At 40.3% G+C, this 20,827-nt stretch overlaps 1 protein-coding gene across 1 annotated transcript in view; it reads right to left on the bottom strand.

Annotated features, from left to right (window-relative positions):
* Positions 1-1,359: 1,359 nt before the first annotated feature.
* SMARCA5 (SNF2 related chromatin remodeling ATPase 5) overlaps positions 1,360-20,827 on the bottom strand; it is a 44,301-nt gene continuing 24,833 nt past the window's right edge. Inside the window, exons 12-24 of the mRNA XM_077815301.1 lie at positions 18,066-18,187; positions 17,832-17,984; positions 16,495-16,631; positions 15,348-15,492; positions 15,006-15,125; positions 14,661-14,771; positions 11,578-11,691; positions 11,218-11,340; positions 8,732-8,864; positions 5,695-5,813; positions 4,387-4,599; positions 3,311-3,421; positions 1,360-1,653 (exon numbers count right to left, since the gene is read on the bottom strand). Coding sequence (XP_077671427.1) covers positions 1,588-1,653; positions 3,311-3,421; positions 4,387-4,599; positions 5,695-5,813; positions 8,732-8,864; positions 11,218-11,340; positions 11,578-11,691; positions 14,661-14,771; positions 15,006-15,125; positions 15,348-15,492; positions 16,495-16,631; positions 17,832-17,984; positions 18,066-18,187 — 1,667 coding nt within the window. The 3' untranslated portion in view covers positions 1,360-1,587. The remainder of the gene's footprint in view (positions 1,654-3,310; positions 3,422-4,386; positions 4,600-5,694; positions 5,814-8,731; positions 8,865-11,217; positions 11,341-11,577; positions 11,692-14,660; positions 14,772-15,005; positions 15,126-15,347; positions 15,493-16,494; positions 16,632-17,831; positions 17,985-18,065; positions 18,188-20,827) is intronic.

Below are 20,827 nucleotides of genomic sequence, written 5' to 3'. Positions count from 1 at the left end.
CGCTCCAGTTCACAAAGGTATACTGTAAAAATTTACATTTATGATGATATATAAACTTCTTGGCCTTGCTGAAAGCAGAAACAAAACAATTTCAGGCTTTTGTTTGATGTAAACACAGTGGTGCTCTTAGCTGCCAATTTCAGTTTTGCCAGGGCGCTAGATTATAAATGTACTTAAAAGCCATATACAACCACTCCTGTTACAGTATTCAAAGGGAAACAATATTTGTAGAGGTTAATTATGGTACAACATTTCTGGGGCTCCTCTTACGTCTTTTTATGCTTTTGGAAAGTAGAGGCAGAACTCAAATAGTAAATGCAAAAGCAGCATTATATTGTACACTTGTGTGCTAAAACAAAAATTCACCATCTGCAAGTAGTGAAATGGAAGGAACACTAAATTGTGAACCAACCCTGATGCAGTGTTGCTGTACAGTATTAAACAAGTTGATTTTGTAGAGATGTCTTTTCTCACTATTTTGCTCTGTTCCAAATTCTCAAATACCACATCCATCTTTGTGGTATTTAAGAAAGGGCTTAATCTTAGAAAACTTTGTGCAAAGATGCTCATTTGCACAAAGTGAGCTTTTTCTGGTTTTGTAGAGTTAGTTTGCCAGTCCTCCAGAAAATGCACTGAATTAAAGTCTCACATTCAGAAACACCAGGGACAGCATATCGATTTCCTCGCTACATGATTGTGCCCATCCTGCAAAGTTACTCAGTCAACATTACAGAAGTGTGAGAAAGCCATGAGCTGGGCCAGAACACTGAACTCAGATGCTTTTCTTTCACATCAGACAAAATGATAGTCACTTGTGTTTTTCCTAACCATGTAGTTCTAACTTGACTGGGTCTTGACTTACTGAAAGCCGTCTATACAAATGCTCCTAGCTAAGGCTGTTGTCATACTATTAATTTCAGTGGAGTACAGAGATTCAACAAAGTAATTTTACTTCCACACTCACTCTGGCTTGCGAGATGAGCTATTTTGGCCTAATCCACAGATTCGTGGCAAATCTGGATATCCATCATCGATTCCAATGTGTTAGGGCAAAGCAGAACACTGTAGTTATATTTCCATCACTTTTTGTTGAGTAGTTCACCAACAGATGCTGTTTGAGGTCTGTAAATAAGTAGCAGGTCAGAAAAAAACCCTAGAGGCCTACAAAAGTTGGTGGACCACACTTACATGTCTGTTTAGCACTCTTGACTGGAGTAAGCAGTCACTCCAATTACCACACAAATGTCAAAGGGGGGGGGGGAAATATCCACAAGAGTTTGAAGTTACACAACTCTAAAACCAGTTCACAAGCTTTCAGCTGGAGCGCTTTAAAAGAAAAAGTCAACTGAAGCCTTTTATTAATAAATGAAGCCTATTTTATTACTTTAATGGTAAAAAAAAGTTCAGCACAGCTGTTGCATTTAAAAAAGTGAAACTACATTAAGTACTATGTTTCTAGTTCAGTAAACAGATGAACCTGATGTCCTTTAATGACATAATAGTTGAGCATTGTACAGTACATCTTATGAAGACCCGTAAATTAAAGAACTACTTTTTAAAAATTTAGTGATTACAAAAGTTCAGCATTCACAGCTTTAACTTCTTTTTCCTGCCTCGACCATCAGGAGTACCATCCATTTTACGCTTCTGTGCCTGTAAGATAAATATATGGGTCACTACGTTATTGTCCCCAAAATTTGCTTACTGTAACAAAAATTCCCACCTATTTGGAAACTGTATAATGTTAAAAGTGGGTTCAAGTTAACTGTTTGCTTGGCCAGTAACAATGGAGCACAGCCGTTTAAAACGAAGAGTCAGACAACCCTTATTTTGCAAGGACATTAAACAGTTCAGATAACCCTGGTCAATTTCCAGTATAGGGGAGGGCTCAGGCTTTCTTCTACTTAGCAGAAAGAGCTATGGACTTTACATAACATGCATGCTTATTTTTTGCAGAAGTGAATACCCAGTATATTAACTGGGTTGAACAGTGAGTATTAGAGACTTTAATGATGCTTTTGGAGCCTAAAGCATATTCCATGGTTATCTCCCTACTCAATCAGCTGCTGCCTTCAACTACTTATTCTGAATAAAGAAAAGGAGTATTTGTGGCACCTTAGAGACTAACCAATTTATTTGAGCATGAGCTTTCGTGAGCTACAGCTCACTTCATCGGATGCATACTGTGGAAACTGCAGTCTTCTGCAGTATGCGTCCGATGAAGTGAGCTGTAGCTCACGAAAGCTCATGCTCAAATTGGTTAGTCTCTAAGGTGCCACAAGTACTCCTTTTCTTTTTGCGAATACAGACTAACACAGCTGTTACTCTGATACCTGTTATTCTGAATAAGTGAATGTTATCAGGGATAAGAGGCCTACAGCTCTTTAAGGTGGAACCAGTTTGGTATGGCAGGTCAGCAAAAGTTGAATAGCTGCATGAACAAGAGTAACACTGTCACACTTACAGAAGGGTGAATAATGAAGGTCAGAATTATCCTGTTGAATTTATACCCTAGAGAGGACTCCCATTTTAAATTCAAATCTAATGAAATTTAAGGGTGGTTCTACTCATGGCAGATATCAAATCTTCACCATATTTTTGCATAAGCTACAGTGTGGTGGCTAAACCAATTTGGAAACAATGCAAAAATAATGCCAAAAACTAGAGAACATTTTCATTTGCATTTCTTTGCCCATTTCTTATTGAAAGCGTTTCTGTGCTAAGAAGGGTTGTGATAAAGAAATTCCCATTTTAACTTGCTTAGCATCTGCCTCCTGAAAGTCTAATTCATATCTACTTATTTTAGTAAAAAGCTTAAAATACAGCAAAGCCCTGCAAACCATATATAAACACAAGAAAATGAGCCTGGATTTTATTCTGTTTTATAAATCTGTAAAACTCAATCAATTTTTGATTGCAAATCTATTGCCACTGATGATGCAAGAAATTTAAAGAGCTCTGTGTTTCAGATTCCAGGTTGTTTCCAGGTCTGTAGTTACAAAACTAAGCTAAGATTTTCAAACCCAAGTGCCCAAAATAAAAAGCTACACCCTCTGAAAAATCAATTCACTTATTTAGGTGCAAAAGTATGGCTTTAGGAGCCTAGCTTCCAGGCACGCTGGTTTGTAAATGTGTTAAGTAGATGGACCCATAGAATGGCACTTTAGGCACCACTTTTGAGAAGTCACACTATTTTCCAGACACTTGATAAGTACCCAGTACTTCTCAGACACCAGAGATGCAGCCTATAACTAGGTAATTTTCTTCAGCAAAGCATTTGAACAGAGATTTAAGATGCATTAAAACTCACTGAAGAAGGCTTTGGTCCACGTTTCTTCTTCTCTGCCTTCTCCTTTTCTTCCAATTCCATGTTTTCTCTTTCAATCAAAGTGATTAAGGTATTGCATCTCCTCTGTAGCTCCTAAGTTACACACAAGATAGCCATTTGATTACTCCACCTATATAGTACCTATCTTCAGACATGGTTTTTCACATCAGTTGTACACTTGGAGGGTGGGGGGAATTATAAAATTTTATAGACTCACAAATTCAAGACCTTAGTGCCATTTGAGTTGTTACTTATGCCAGTGTTTTAACAGACTTCTGTATTTAACAGTGCAAAGTCTTGAATAACTAACATTTAATCCAGTCTCAAAACACCCAACAAGGTTTGAATGAAACCCACAGTGAAGTCAAAAACTCCATTTATTTATTCCAAAGTTACCGCTATTTGCTGGTTTAAAACCAAACCCTTTCAATATTAAGTGTTTATGCTTTAATTTTCAGTTTTGATATTAAAAAAAGATCCTGTATTCTAAAAAGACCTTCTGTACCACACAAGCCTATATTAAAGTCTCATATGAACTGAGGCAAGAATATTTGTTTTTCCAAATGTGCAGAAACAGGTTTGTTTTACACAGTTCTACAGTCAAAGCTATTCGTAAGATTAAAAAGGAATCAGGATTAAGCTACAGATGCTGCATACAGGAACCAAAAGCCTAAACTTCATTCATCAATTTTCAATAGTGAAAACTTTTTTTATATATATATATACACATACACATACATATACACACACACATATATACACACACACACACACACACACACCCCCACATCCCTCATCATATTCTGATGAGCTTTGCAGCCATTTGATCAGTGAATTCATCCTGCACCTCAGACTACTTGCCCCCTGCCCACTATTTCTTCTCTATAGGAACCTGCGTATTTCAAAGGCCATTAAAAGCCCTGCCATGAAAATGTTCTCTCCCTGGTAGAGTTTGTACACACAGGTTTTAAAACAGAACAGACAAATATAAACTTTATGTGGATGAGAATGTCTTGTGAATAAAAACAATGAACAAAAGGATCCAAACCAACACATACCATTGCAGTTCTGGACTTCAGGAACCAGTCAAATCTGAACTGGGGAGAGTTTCGAATACACTGTCTTAATTCATCATAAACATTTTCTTTATCAAATCCTAGCTTGTGAAGCATACAGATTAGAAAGCGATCCTCCTCCTCTGTATAATTCTTCCCTTTGTTAGTACCATATGATATTCTCAGCTGGTGGAAAGGTGCTTTATATCTGCCAATCTAAAGGAAAGACAGACAAGGTTTGAGTACACAAAATTAAGGAACAACTTAGATTAGAGACAAATGTTTCATATCAAGCTACAGATCACATGCAACCAATACTAAAAATACATCATTTAAACAGTCCATGACACACAAATGGTAGTCAATTAAAATTGTAAAAATAAGTCAAGTAGATGAATCCAGCTTGTCCAAGGGACAAATTCAGGTGATGAATTTACCAGTTTAAATGTTTGAATAGCAGCACGGGTAGCTGATCCAGACATGTTTGGTGACTAGTAATCTTTTCTGACCAGCTTTAAGATTTTGAGTCCTGACACCACTGTCATATTTGCAAAATTGATATTCAGATCCCACTAGCAGTTCAAGAGTAGATTTATATTAACCCAGTTGCTGAACGGTAGATATTTTTATTAAACCCTGTTACAATTAAAAGCTCTGAATATCAGTACAGGTTAATATCAAAATCAGTAACCGTCTGGACAATACCTCTGCACAAAGTAAATTTGTTACTTAAGAAATGTGTATTTTACTTAAAGAGCATTTTACCCCATGTTGCACCCCCACAGATGAAAGTAAAGTACTGTGGTTCAATTACATTCTGACAATGGAGTCAGAGTTCCCTCTCTGTATAAAGTGAGTTTGGCTAAATACTTTGGAAGAGCTGGATTTTTTCAAATTTGTGTTTTTCACATCTCCCAAATCTGTGCTAGACATTCACAGATCACAGGATGAACAATTCATATCATGAAACCACAAAGAGCTAAAGTAACTAGCAACAGATTAAGCCATAAAAACACCCAGTTTGACAGATTATGGATATCAGCCAAAGCAGGAAGAGATCAGCAATTTATTGGTAAAGTAGCAAGTTATATGCAAGTATATAACTTTTTATGAAGGGGTGGGAAAGACCGGGGAGACAGTTGCTGGCAGTGAGAATAGTGTTGCTTTATCTCCGCACCCTTTTACATGGGCTCCAAACATACGACTAGTGCAGATCTCACCCCTATAAAGACTGGTAGCTAGAATTAGATCACGTTTAGCCCAAAAGATACAGGACAATAAAAGGAAGGAAAAAAAAACCACAGCAAATACCTTTGTGTCAAGTGCTTTTTTTATACTAATCCGCCTCTGAATTCTAGCTTCTCCTCTTTCAATCTGAGCCATGATCTTCTCTATGTCCTGGAGTTCGTTGCATCTTTCCCAGAACACAGCTAACAGTTAAAAAAAACAAACAAAAAACACATTTGCTAGTCTCTTCTCACACATATGACTCAAACACCTTTATATGGTAAAACCCTGTTAAATGTTATTCACTTGCAGTTTCCTTTAGTCAGAAACTAATTCCTACTCCTGCATAACAGTGATAGCCATGGCACTACTGCTGACATAGGCACAAACTTTACATAATAAAGAAGCTCCAGCTGCTGAAACTAAGCTGTGCTTAAAAACCATCTTTTCCACTTCCTTAAGTGCATGTCTACACTGAAATAAATACCCACGGCTAGCCCATGTCAGCCAACACAGACCATGGGGCTGTTTAACTGCAGTGTACATATTTGGGAACAGGCTAGAGGCCAGTTTCCGGAGCCTGCAAATGGGGAGGGTGCCTGAACCTGAACTTCTGCACCGCAGTTAAAAGTTCCACAGCCCAAATCGGCTGACATGAGCCAACCACAGATGTTTAACTGCAGTGTAGACATACCCTAAGCCAGTGGTTCTCAATCTTTCCAGACTACTGTATCCCTTTTAGGAGTCTGATTTGTCTTCCGTATTCCAAGATTCACCTCACTTAAAAACTATTTGCTTACAAAATCAGACATAAAAATACAAAACAGTGTCACAGCACACTATTAGTGAAAAATTGTTTACTTTCTCATTTGTACCATACAATTATAAAACAAAAACAAACAACTGGAATATAAATATTATACTTACATTTCCATATGATACTTGAGCCTGTTTGTCACTTGTGAGCCTTGTCTGAAGCCCAAGCCCTGCCACCCAGGGCTGAAACCCACCCCCTAATGCTGGCACTGCACTTGCAACGCCCCGATAATCCCTTCCTGTGACCACCCGTGGACCGTAGGTTGAGAAACATTGATCTAAATGAGTTGAGTATCCCCGGAAGACCTCTGAGTACCCCCAGGGGTATACGTACCTGAGGTTAAGAACCACTGTCCTAAGCCACATAAAATACTATTTTGAGAGGCAGGGATAGAAAAATGGAGGCGGCCATTAACTGTAGATCTTTAACTGGGAACCCAGTTATCTATCGGATATGGATTATGATGGGGACTGATACACTAATGACATACTAAAAATAAAATATTTAGCACCTGGTTCATTACTTCTCAAAGAAGCTTTAAAATGCTTTACAAACACAGGCCAATAGTCCCATTTTATAAGAATGGGGCTGCAATGTTAGTTGGTCAAGATTACACAAATAGTCCCTTCTCCTTCTGGTCCGGGCCGCTCCTCACTCTCCCAACCCTCAGGGCCCCTTCTTTGAGAGCTCTCTATACAGTTGCGTCACCACACTTGCTCCCAAACGCAGCCCCACTGCTTGATATGCTCACCTCCCATACCAACTAAAGCTTTCAAACACGTATATCAATGTTTAAAAACCTTGTTAGATGGGAAGTGAGAAGCAGGTCAGAATAAACCTCTGGTTCACCCAAGCAGAGTTAGTCTGGTGATCCACAGGCAATTTGTTGCTTTGGAGCTCCACTGGCTGGCCCACTTCTTCCCCAAAACCAGGGAAACACAACAGGTGGGACAAACTAAAGGGTAATCTAGGCTGTATTAGACTGGCCTCCCTACCCAGTCATGAACAGGAACATCAGCACTTCCATGCCTTCCCCCACTTGCATACCATGCAGAAGCCTTATATACATAGTTGAGAGTGGGGAAGTGATAGAACATGGAGGGCTTTCTGCACACAAGACACACGCCCGTCCCTCCAGTTTCGTTAAGTCATAACCCAAATACAGCAAGAGTTCCATTCTGGCACACCTTGTTGGATTTGTCAAACTGGGACTCCTCTCTGGCAAACCTGATGTCTGCCAGAAGATGACGATCTCCCCAAAGTGGGGTGGACAGCTCTGTGCCTGAGGTGTCTCTTCATCCGCAAGTCTACCTCCCACCATGTCCAAAGCCAGTATTACTAAAGAGAGGGTTGGTCAGAGGAGAAGAGAAGAGAATTGCAGCTGAAGGTGCCACAGGGGCAGGCCTATCCACTCCACTGTAGGAGTGCATCATCTTCCGACAAGCCTCCTGTGGTTCATCAGAGCAGAATGAGGAGCTGTCCTGATTGGACCAATCTGAACAGGTAGTCTCCGGCATTATTCCTCCCAACCTCATTCCAAACTAAAAGAGAAAAAGCATTTCTCCTCTTCACTTCCCCCCCCACCATTCATTAGAGTGAACATTCACAATAACAAAGGAAAAGAGAAAAATTATTTTGTCTGTAACAGGAAAGTGAGGGGTGGGACTTGGAACCAGGGAGCAGTTTACCTACTCTGAGCAAGTAACTGGACTAGGCAGAGGGGCCAGGGAGTCAGCAGATGCTCCCCTGCTCAGCACTGCTTGCCAGTTATGGCTATAAAAGCTTATGGGCAATCTCTGCAGAAAAGTCCTATTGCTACACACTCCCTCAGGTACATCAGACCAGGATTCTCCCCCATACCCACAGGACACAGCTGCCTCTGCAGAGGAGTTGCAACTCAACACCCCATTGCTACTAATACGAGGTAGACTAGGATTGGGGCAAGAAGGCTGGAGGGCTGATGTCTAAAAGTGTTGGAGACCGGGGGCCAGACTTATAAAAGTATTTAAGTGAAAGATGCAGACAAGTACCTCCTGGGATCCAACTCTTAACTCTCCTTAATTTCAATCTCAGTGCAGCTTTAAACTACTAAGTGGCTATACGTGACTAAATAACCCATGTCCTTTTCCAACATCAATTATTTCACCATGTCTTAAAGAGCCATTATCTAAACTTCTCAAAAGCAAAAAAAAAAAAAAAAGGTGTATGTTTACAGGCATTTCAAACTGGAAAAGTGCCAAAATACATCAGGAACCATCCACTACAAGTTAGTTATACGTTCACGTCATTCAAGGAGAAAACTACCTGAATACTCAATGACTTCCTCTGGGGTTTTTCCTTCAACTTCACGAGCTATATTTTCAATATCATCACGGCCCCATTTTTCATTAGCTTTGATGAACTGGTTAAAATCTCTTTTATTCCAGTTGGTAAATCCCTTGAAAGCAATAAGAAGCAATACAGACATCTTTTAGTTAACTGTGTTGGGTTTTCTTCATTTAAAAAAAAAAAAACAAAAAAACTCATGACATTAATTTCAATTTAAATACTAAAGACACACATACAAGACTCTAGGTGCAAGTATCACAGCACGCTACTACTGAAAAACTGCTTACTTTCTTTTATTTACCATATAATTATAAATCAATTGGAATATATATTCTAGTTACATTTCAGTGTATAGTATATAGAGCAGAACAACAAGTAATTGTATGAAATTTTAGTTTGTACTGACTTAGCTAGTGCTTTTGATGTAGCCTGTTGTAAAACTAGGCAAATATCTAGATGAGTTGATGTACCCCCGGAGGACCTCTGTGTACCCCAGGAGTAAATGTACTGGTTGAGTATCACTGCCTCAGCACAACAACAGAACACCAGTAGCATTAAAATCTGTTCTTGTACAGTTTGTTTCATGCTAATGTGAAAACATTTTCTCCACTAGAGCAGAGGGGGAGAGAGGTTACTCATCCTCCTCTCCCCCCAATACTGTTGCACAGGAGGATCCCAGAATTATAAACATTATCCCCACTTGTCTCTCCAGTCCCAAGTCCACTTTTCTTTTTCCATTTCAAGGTCCTAATCAAACACCCTCTTCCTCCACCTTCAAAGGTTTCTCCTTATAAAGGCATCCATGGATATTCTTTGAAGGGAATAAGCTCCCTCAGAAGCTAATCCTCTTAACAGCTCCATCGGTCATAGATAGCTGAACCACAAAATATATGTTAAAAATCATCTAGCATGACCCAGTATATTTTGCAAGAATAGTCTCTACATCTCTCCCATGCACAAATGCTTTTGCCCTAAAAGAAAGATTAGCTCTAGGTTTGAACTTGTGGGCTTCTGCCCACCCCTATACAGCAAAGAACGCTTCAATAAATGTCAGTAGTAAACGTCCTTGATGAGGATACTTATCCATTAGGAACTAGACTGGCTTATAAAAAAAATACCCTGATATTCTCCAACGGCTACCAGATTATAACCTGGTGAGTACCAAATTGGTCCAGTTTTGAGTTTAAAGCATTTTTTTCCACCTCAAATTTTATTTACCATTGTTGTTTATTAAAATAATAATATTCACCCAGGCATTATTTTAGAGACAGCTCACTTGATTTGTTATTTGAAAAATTATCATCAGTACATTATTGAGAAGCTGAATTAAACTTGCTTTAATGAATATATCGGCTTAGTTATTTATTTCCTTCTCACGAGTAGGACTTTACGTTAATTAGTACCAAATTTCCCCTCTTTGCCTGTTGCCTCATGATACTTTGGGGAATCTATGTAAAACTTATGAATTCTGACTGATTTTATTAATTCTGTGTATATAACTAACTCTCAGTGTGTATTAAAATCAGCTGTTTGCTGACAAAAACTGTGTCATGTCACAAAGCAGCTACAGGATAATCAAATAAGTTGTTAACATGGAATGACTTTACCGTGGCAATCCAATGGACATGCTAAAGAGATTGACCAAGTGAAGGAAATTTGTTATTCCAGTTTGTCTGCAGGGAGGGAGTTGGGGCAATAGAAATTCCCCAGCAGAACAGAACAAAGGAAGAGGTGCTCACAGTTGCTGATAAAAGGCACATGTTCTCTGAGCTACACGAACCATTTTACTATTGGACCTGAACAGGTGAGAGAAATCTTGAAGGCTTAGTAGGAGAGAAGGATCTGGGTACTCTGAATGGACTGGCCTAAAACAAACTCTTAAGAGTGGTGAGGACAATGGAGGGAAGGTTATTGCATGAGTTTGTAAGTCTCTATGCTTCCTCTATGCAAGGGAGTGAGTTGGGGGTGGGGCGCACATTTAAGGCTTTGCAAACCTTCAAGTTCTTGGAAGTACTCTGGGAAAAGATGTGCTTATGCTACTTGGGAGACTGGGGATAGGGGTCAGCATTGATCTTGTGGCCTAAGGCAGCTGGACTGCAGGGTCTGAGAAGGGATACTAGAGAAAGCCAGAAGCAAGAGGCAGAGCCCTGATGCTGTTCAGACTCAGTGGGCTTAGATGCCCACAGGATCCAGTGTTTAGATCCAAATACAGTAGCATGGAGAGTGTCCAGCAGGGGGAGCTCAACGAGCGGCCTGCGACACCTAGGAGCTATTTTCCAAGTCTCATTCTGGTTTGTATCAGAATATCTGTTGGAGAAAGATGCTAGAACCAGATTCACAATTGCAGTTTGAGAACCAGTGGTCTATTCCACAGAGTCAAAAGGCTTTTCCTATATCTATCTGTAAGATAAAGCAAATGAAGTTAGGTACAACTGGAGGTTATTTTAAGAGAATGACCATACCTGTGTTAGTAGTTTCTCCTTCTCTTCTAACTCTTCATCATTAAGGGGATCAGCTTCATCAATTTTAAGCTGTTCTTCTTTTTGTGCTTGGGCTGCATTTGGCAAGTCTGGATTACGAGGTACCTGAGAGAGAAATTTCATCAGCTTTTACATTTCAGTTTCACAGAATTTAACCAGAACTCTCCAGATAAGAACTGATTATTTTTTCAGAATGCAAAACAACAGTATTCCATCTGAATTATGAGTGACAAAACAGCACACACAAAGTGTCATCATTAAAATATTTTTAATTGCAGTAATTAAAGTTTCTCAAGACAGAAGAGCACATACACAAATACTGTGTAAGAGCAGTTTTAATACCTTGTACCCAATAGTTTTTCTGTAATACAGAATCTCTTTTTCTAGTAGTTCAAACAAACGTGGAGGAAAGAACTGGAAATCTTGAACATTAGGTTGTTTCGGAGGTCGTGGAGCCTTAAAAAAATAAATAAATAAAAATCAAAGATATACTTTACATTTAATTCACTTTAAAGTTTAGTATGTTTTGCTTATAGTTAAATTTATTCAGAAACCATGTAATTTAAAAAAAAAAGTAAAATTGTAGTCCATCAGAAGGTAGAGCAGGGTTGGGCAAACTACGGCCTGCGGGCCAGATCCAGGGCTTTGGATCCAGCCCGCAGGATTGTCCCCTGTGGTGCCACAGGCCCCTCGCCGCTCTCAGAAGTGGCTGGCACCACATCCCTGCAGCTCAGGTGGGGGACAGCAGAGGGCTCCGTGCGTTGTTCTTGCCTCCAGGCACCACCACCCCCGCAGCTCTCACTGGTTAGGGATGGGGAACTGCGGCCAATGGGAGCTTCAGGGGAGGTACCTGGAGGCACAGCAAGGGCAGTGCACGGAGCTCTGTGCCCCCCACTCATCCAGGGGCCGCGGCGCGACGTGGTGTCGGGCCAGGGCAGGCAAGCAGGGAGCCTAACCCTGGCCCCAGTGCACGCCGTTGCCACCCCAGAGCTGCTTTAGGTAAGCAGCGCTGGGCCGGAGCCTGCACCCCAGACCCCTCCTACACCCTGCCCCCCAACTCCCTGCCTTAAGCCCCCTCCTGCACTCTGCACCCCAACCCCCTTCCCTGAGCCCCCTCATACACCCCACACCCTCCTCTGTCCCAATCCCTTGCCCTGAGCCCACTCCCGCACACTTCTTCCCCTCCCACATCCCACACCCCAACCCCCTGCCCTGCATACAATTTCCTCACCCAGATGTGGCCCTCAGCCCAAAAAGTTTGCCCACCCCGAGCTAGAGCTTTGGTTGTATAAGAATATACACAAGAACCTTTGTTAAGAGGTTAATAACCTTTGTTCTTGTTTCACAATGGAGACGGACACTGGCAGACCAGGTGTCAGCTGATGCCAAAGTCTTCATGTCCAGACATGAAGATACATAGCTGGAATCTATCTGGCTCACTTGTGGGTTAATATTGATAAAATCGGTATTAGAATTATAAGAAAGTGTTTAGTATTTCAACTCTATTGAATGTCTGACTTGCTGCATGCATTAATCTTTTACTTGTAATATCCATGCTCCGTATTGTAATGTAATATTTGAGCAGTTGTATTGTGAGCCTCTGACACTATGAATCACCATGCAGGAAAGGGACATTAGTGTGAAGAGTTGCTCTTCTACAAAAATTGTGATGCCCCTCCCGAAAGAGGGGACGCAATACCACCAGACAGGCTACAGTTGGATCTTACACCTGGAAACTCCCTACATCTGGATTTAAATCATGAATGGTGTGGAGAAAGTGGATAAGAAAGTGTTATTTACTCCTTTGCATAATTTCATTGGGTGACCACTGGTTTGTGTGTTAATAAGCAGCAGGTTTAAAACAAACACAAGAAAGTCTTCTTCACACAATGCAGTCACCCTGTGGTACTTGTTGCAGGGAATGTAGTGAAGGTCAAAACTCTAATGGGCTTCAAAAAAGAATTAGGTAAGTTCATGGAGGATATGTCCATCAATAGCTGTTAGCCACGATAGTCAGGGAGACAGCCCCATGCTCTGGGTGTCCCTAGCCTCTGACTGCCAGGATCTGCGAGTGGACAACAGGGGACCAAAACACTTGATGACTGCCTGTTCTGTTCATTCCCTCTGAAGCACCTAGCCACTGTCAGAAGACAGGATACTGGGCTAGATGGACCATTGGTCTGACCCAATATGGCCATTCTTATGTTCTTATGAGAAACCATCAACAAAAAGACGAAAGACTCTTATTGTTGTTCTGCTCCCATCCCCCGTAAAGATGAGTCATGAAAATGGACTCCTCCCATCAGCTGAGTTTGCAGCTCAGAGCATGCCTGGAGGGGATAAAAGCCATAAGGTACTAAGGATCTCCGTGCTGCTCAGACTCTGTGGGAGCGAGGTGTTTCTAGGCATAAGCAAGAGATCCCCAGCTGCTTAACCTAGGCTAACCCTAAAGAACAGTGCTTGCTTATTATAGAAGCCTCTATTATCTTTTGAAAGGTAAGACTGTAACTCACTTTTGTGTCTATGTTTCTTTGCTTTAACCTTGTAAATAACTCTCTAATTTCCTTTTCATATTTAATAAGTCTTCATATGGTTTACTATAGGATTGGCTACAAGTGTTGTATTTGATGAGAGACCTAAAGTATAATCAACCTGGGGTAAGTGACTGGTCCTTTGGAATTAGGAGTAACAAATATTGCTGTGATTTTTGATGTAAGGGGCCATGTATCACAGAGAAACGCTCACCTGTGTGGGATGACAGACTTTGTGATTCCGTTTTAAGGCTGTTGAAGTGCCTTAAGACTCTGAAGTTGGTGGGTGAAATCTAATTTTTAACTACCAGCGAATTTGGGGTTTGTGCCATGGTTTTTAACAGGTTGGTACTCATGCTCTTGTGCACAGTTGGGAGCATCACACAGTCACAACAAAACACTACTTCGTAATACTGTATGAGGAAAGCTACTGTTCATATTGTGGAAAGAAGGATAACACCACTGCACATCAAATGTAATTTGAGTTGTTTAAGAAGTTAGAAACTAGGAGAATAACAACATTTTAAGTAGGACCACTGGGAAGGCCAAAGAATTGCTTGAGAAAAAGTTTATTTAAGGTAAATCTACTTAGGTATTTAGAATCTAATTCTAGACTTCTCACCCTCTCTTGTCCTTATCTTCCACCACCTGACTGAAAGATCTCATTCTTTTAATCTTCCTCTCCCTCCATGAGTCCTATGTTGAGATTCCTTTGAACACCAGTTTGCATCTTTAAAATGCCTTTATATACACCATTCATTTATTTTACAAAAATTTTCCACTGATGGAAATTTATAAAAAAGTGTACAAATTGATTTATAGTTGGAAGCAAGTAAGATAAGTCTGTCTTCTATACATTTCAATCATTTTCTGGTTTAAAGTACGTCAACTCACTTTCGGTGCTTTTGGTTCACTGACACGAAGAGCTTCCCTGAAGTAAGCATCGACAGCATAGTTGGCTTTTCTTTCTCGTTTAGGTGGCTCAATCCACTCTGTGAATGCCATCTATAATATTAAAGAAATAAATTAAAGTGACTTCAAGTTCTAAGGTATTTTATACAAAGTATAAATTTTACATAAAACTAGAACTAAAGTACGTGAAACAATAATAGCCTTCCACAAAGTTAACGAGCAAGGAAACCTTCATATTACGTATCACATGTTCACCAAACCAGCAACATGCAGTAAACACATACAAATACTACCAGTGAATTCTTCCAAAACAAATTCAGACATTACCTTTTGTTTCTCTCTATAATCTTCCCCCTCAAAGTTGTATACACTGGACTCCGTATCCATTGTAAAATTTCTAAGTGAACTTTCGCCCATCTTTGAGAGTTTCTCATTCATTTCTGCAGTCTGGAAAAGAAGTTATCAATGAGAAACACTTTTCAAAAAAGCTCCTCCTCATTCATGAGAGACACTCCAAAAATGACTTGCTAGTACGGATCTTAACGCCAAAAAACACACTCCTGATCTACTATGTAAATTTTAGTCTGAAAAATTTTAATTGCATTTGTAATGTTATTCAAATTATCCATAGTAGAAACACATCTCAGGTTTCTTTAATTTGCAGCTCACCTTCTTTGCACCTCTTTCCAAAATACCATCAATATCATCATCAGTAATCTCACTCTCCTTTGAGGCAAACACATGCGTAGCTCCATGTCGAATCATCTGCAGCATTTCATCTTTTCCTATTTTATTCAGATTTTGATCCACCAGTCTTCCTGAAGACAAAAATATTGGAGGACAATACCTTATTGCAGACCTTAGTGATTTTAGGCCAATCACTTGGATGTGTCAGGAACAGAAAGAACACTTCCTTTCCCTCCTTGTTTATTATGTTTGTCACAGGCCATACATAAATCAGTCACAAGAACTATTTTCAACATTTAAAAAAATTTTTTTTTAAAATTGACAGAAATCTAGATAGTTAAGCAAGGACTGGTTCTTGCTTAGTAATACAAATTAATGGGGTCCATCAAAAAACAGACTCAGGATTTTAAGTCTTCCATGTAGCTTTTCATTCCTGGCCAGCATCTTCACAATTTCAAGTCCACATCTCCCTGTGCACATGACAGCAATAGCTATGGTACTTTTTAAAAATAACTGATTTCAAGTTAGACTAGTCAAAAAGTTAGCCCTTGAGCTTCAGCTTTGGCCCCCTTGCCGAGAATGGTGAGGCTCGGGCTTTGCACCTCTGGGGCACTGGGGCTTGGGCAGGCTTTGGTCCTGCCCTCCCACCCCGGGGTCATGAAGTAATTTTTTTTTTGTCAGAAGGGGGTTGCGGTGCAAGTTTTAAAACCCCTGAGTTAGGCTAATGTACAGAGTTACATCAGCCTTACTCTTTTATTCCATTACCCTAAAACTAGACACAGAAATGAAACTTTATTATTACACTTCCCTCTTAAATAAAAATATAAAAAGTGAAAATGCTTTAAAGTATACGCATTCTTAGCCATCTGGGATGCCCTAGTCATTCCATAATGCAGTAACAAGTGTTATGCTGAAAGATTGCCACACAAGAAAAAAAACAAATTTAAATTTATCATCCCCTTCCATCCTAAGAACAGGATATGAAATCATGGCCCTGCTGACTTCAATGGCCAAACTCCAACTGACTTCAATGGGGCCAAAATTTTACCCAGAATTTACATGTGAAAAAAAGGGGAGTGGCAAAGGAGAGAAATAGCAAAGTACAAAGGTAGAAAAGCTGTCAATACACTTGCCTTGTTGAATGACTATGGAATCCAAACGAAGTTTCATTTCTGCTCTTTCCACTATTCTTTCCTCCACAGTGTTGTCTGTGATAAATCTGAACACTCTAACGGTTTTTGTCTGGCCAATTCTGTGTGCTCGGTCCTATGCAGAAAATTATGAAATACTCATGTCATTTAACATAGCACGGTAAAGTGTTTGTATTGAAATACAAATACATACAATTATTGCTTGAATTTAAATCAGGTTTTAAGAGAGTAGCTATCACCATACTTGTTTGTGGGGGAAAAAAAACAAAAAACAAAACAAAAAAATCCCTATGTTCCAAGTTAAAATCCTTTCATAAATCCAGTTGACATGGCCGCTCAAAAAAGTTGTTATTGGCACTATAAAGCTTATTTAATGAGGTCTGTTGCACAGCGAACAGTGCACTTTGCTTAAGATTCCTGCCTAAGACATGGTACATATTTTAAACAGATATTTCACAAATATTAAGGCCAAAAGAGATTAGATCATCTCGTCTGACCTCCTGTATATAAACAGCTCAGAAAATTTCAGCCACTTAACCCTATATTGAGTTTAATAACTTGTGTTGGACTAAAGTATCTTCCAAAGAGGCTTTGCTTTCAAGTCTTACTTTGAACCATCACTGTTAAAAAACTATCATTTTCAACTGGAATTTGTTTGGATTTAACTTCCATCCATTGGTTCAGCTTTAACTTCCATCCAGTGGTTCCTGTTACGCCTTTGTTGTGTCATTCTTTTGAACAACCTTTATTAAGCATATCTGAAAATATCTGCAGCCTGGCTGAAATCCTCAGGTTTTCAACATGCCAATGTGCACACAGATATCTGGTTTGTACATACATATTTTATAATTTATACCTTTAATATGAAAGTTTTAAAAATATTGACTTTCTTGTTCTGTAACGTGTAAGTCAATACATTGTTATCTCCATAAGATCAAAGACTGAGAAGCAACATTTTTGGATATAAAGATTAAGCATGTGTGCCCCTATAATGCAAGTTAGTAACAGAAAAGCTGATTCAACTCAAGAGATAATAGTGATGATTACTCCAATGTCTTAAAATGACAGATTAAGGCTTTTTTAAGTTTTAGGCCAAATTTGACCTAAGTGCTGTGCCCTTTTTAATTTCTGTGCTCCAAGAGTAGCTGACATCAGTCTTAATTTTAAAAAGACTGCACTATTGAATTAAAATGGACCAAAGTATATATAGAACCAAACCCAGGGCACTATGAAATGCAATATATACATTTGTATGGCAGTTCTGTAAGAAAAGCAAGTTTGATATATAATGATATTTCTGGCTTGGAATTCTTACCATAGCTTGAAGATCTACTTGTGGATTCCAGTCTGAATCATAAAGAATTACGACATCAGCGGTAGCCAGATTGATTCCAAGACCACCGGCACGCGTGCTCAACATAAACACAAACTTGGAGCTGTCAGGTTCATTATATGCATTAATAGAATCCTGTAGAAATAAGAAAGTAGTCAATGTAACTGTATATTTTGAGTACGCAATTTTATTTAATTTTTATTTTAATTAACTCACTTGTCTCTCATCATGAGGTGTCTGTCCATCCAATCTACAATACTCATAATTTCGCCACATGCAGTAATCTTCCAAAATGTCTAGTACTCTTGTCATCTGACTAAAGATTAATACTCGTGAGCCTATTAGAGGTGAAAAGTAAAATTGTTCAACAAATAAATAGCTAAGAATTTATATATAAACACTAGCTTTGGGGGTTTTATTTACTCTTAAACCTGTAAAAATTAATCAATGTGGGCATCTAGTTAGATTACATTTATTTCAAAATGTGACAGGTTTCAGAGTAACAGCCGTGCAGGAAATGGCCCACCTTGATTATTATGCACATTGTGTAGAGAGTTGTCACTTTGGATGGGCTATTACCAGCAGGAGAGTGAGTTTGTGTGTGGGGGGGTGGAGGGTGAGAAAACCTGGACTTGTGCTGGAAATGGCCCAACTTGATGATCACTTTAGATAAGCTATTACCAGCAGGACAGTGGGGTGGGAGGAGGTATTGTTTCATGATCTCTGTGTGTATATAAAGTCTGCTGCAGTTTCCACAGTATGCATCCGATGAAGTGAGCTGTAGCTCACGAAAGCTCATGCTCAAATAAATTGGTTAGTCTCTAAGGTGCCACAAGTACTCCTTTTCTTTTTTCAAAATGTGAGAAACTGATAAAATGATACCTGAAAAATATTACTAAAACTAATTTTTTAAAATCTAATCTAGATTAAAAAACTCCTCACTTAAAATTGTCCCAGTTAACATTGTTTCCTTGTTACATTGCTGATCAGTTAGAGAACATGCTCGTTTAAAGTTGCACAATACTCCCTTATAACATTGTTTGGCAGCCGCCTGTTTTATCCACTGCTTGCAGAAAGAGCAGCCCGTTGGAGCTAGCTGGTGGGGGCTTGGAACCAGGGTGGACCAGCAGCCCCCCGCTCCTCCCCATCAGCTCCCTGCTCCCTTAAGTTCCCCATGCAGCAGCTGTCCATCAATTGCCAGCAGTTTAGCTGTCCCTCCCTTCACTGCCATATGCTACTCCTGCCCTCTGCCTTGGAGCCATTCCCAGGAGTCTCCTGCTTGCTGGGGGGTGTTCCCCTGCTCCTGCCCCCTGCCTACCTCATCTCCATAGAGCGGTGGGGGGAGGGGGAGGGGAGACACAACAGGGCTCAGAACAGAGGGAGCTTGCTGATCTACTTAGAGTGGGGTAAGCGTACTTAAAGGGGCAATGCGCATCTCTCTCTCTCACACAGGGTGTCTGTTTGCCATGCTGTCTCCCCTCCCTCGATTTGTGCGGCCTTGCAGAGTGTGAGGCTATGTTAACAACAACTGAGTGCTAGTTCATCTTTAGCAGTAAGGCATTCCCTGGGAAATATCCCACCCTCTGACTTCACCACCTCAACCAAGCTTCACAATCATCATTGCTGTATACAGTATTAAATGTTAGAGAGAGAGAGAGAAATAAACTGGACAAAAGACTATTTTTTTAATATACAGATATATAAAATATAGTCTTTTGTTCAGTGAAATAAATTTCCCTGGAACCTAACCCCCTCTATTTACATTAGATCTTATGAAAAATTGGATTCGCTTAACATCATTTTGCTTAAAGTTGCATTTTTCAGGAACATAACTACAACTTTAAGCGAGGAGTTGCTGTATTAAAGAACTGACATTTAAGGTTCTAAAAACAGTTACTCACCTTCTCGTAAACGTTGTTCTTCAAGACAGGTTGTTCACGTTCATTCCAATCAGGTGTGCACATGTTGCATGGACGATCGTCGGCAAATTTTCCTTTAGCACCACCCGTTGGGTTGGCCATGGAGACCCCTTGAGTGGCACCTTTATGGCGCTCAATATATGATCCTGCTGACCCGACCCCCCTTCAGTTCCTTCTTGCTGGCTACTCCGACAGAGGGGAAGGAGGGTTGGTATTGGAATAGACACGAACAACGCATCTCAAAGAACAGTTACGAGAAGGTGAGTAACCATTTTTGCTTCGAGTGCTTGTTCACTTCAATTCTAATCAGGTGACTCCCAAACTCTACCCTGGAGGTGGGGTCAGAGTCAAGGAACTACTGATTGGAGCACCGCTCTGCCGAAGGCTGCACTGTCTCCGGCGTGATGGGTGATGGCGTACTGAGAGGTGAATGTAGGCACCAATGACCAACTAGCTGCTCTGCAAATCTGTACCAGGACTTGGGCCAGAAATGCCACCAAACAAGCTTGAGCTCTTGTGGAGTTTGCTGTAATAGGTGGAGCCGGGGCCTTGGCCAGCTCATAGCATGTGTGGATACAGTCTGCGATCCAAGACAAAATACACTTTGAAGAGATCAGGAGTCTTTCATCCGATCTCCAACTTCTATGAACAGTTGGCTCGATTTTCTGAACAGCTTAGTGCGCTCAATGTAGAATGCCAACGCCCTCTGAACATCCAGTGAATGAAGCAGTTGTTCCCCGGCACTGACATGAGGCTTGGGATAAAAAACAAGCAGGAAGATATCTTCCGTGGTACGAAAACGAGATACCACCTTGGGAAGAAAAGCTGGGTGAGGCTTGAGTTGCACCTTAACGACTGTGTAAAGTGGATCAGAAGTTAGTGCTTTCAACTCAGACACCCTCCTAGCTGATGTGATAGTGACCAGGAAGGCCACCTTCCAGGACAAATAGAGCAAAAAGCAAGTTGCCAATCGCTTGGGGAGGGCTGGGGGGAGACAAGAGCCCGGATAATACCAGGTTAAAGGTCCCACACGGGTACTGGCTGACAAACATGTGGGTA

The sequence above is a fragment of the Eretmochelys imbricata genome, chromosome 4 (genome assembly GCF_965152235.1).
Source record: "Eretmochelys imbricata isolate rEreImb1 chromosome 4, rEreImb1.hap1, whole genome shotgun sequence".
NCBI classification, from domain to species: Eukaryota; Metazoa; Chordata; order Testudines; family Cheloniidae; genus Eretmochelys; species Eretmochelys imbricata.
This window is presented reverse-complemented; position numbering and strand designations above follow the sequence as displayed.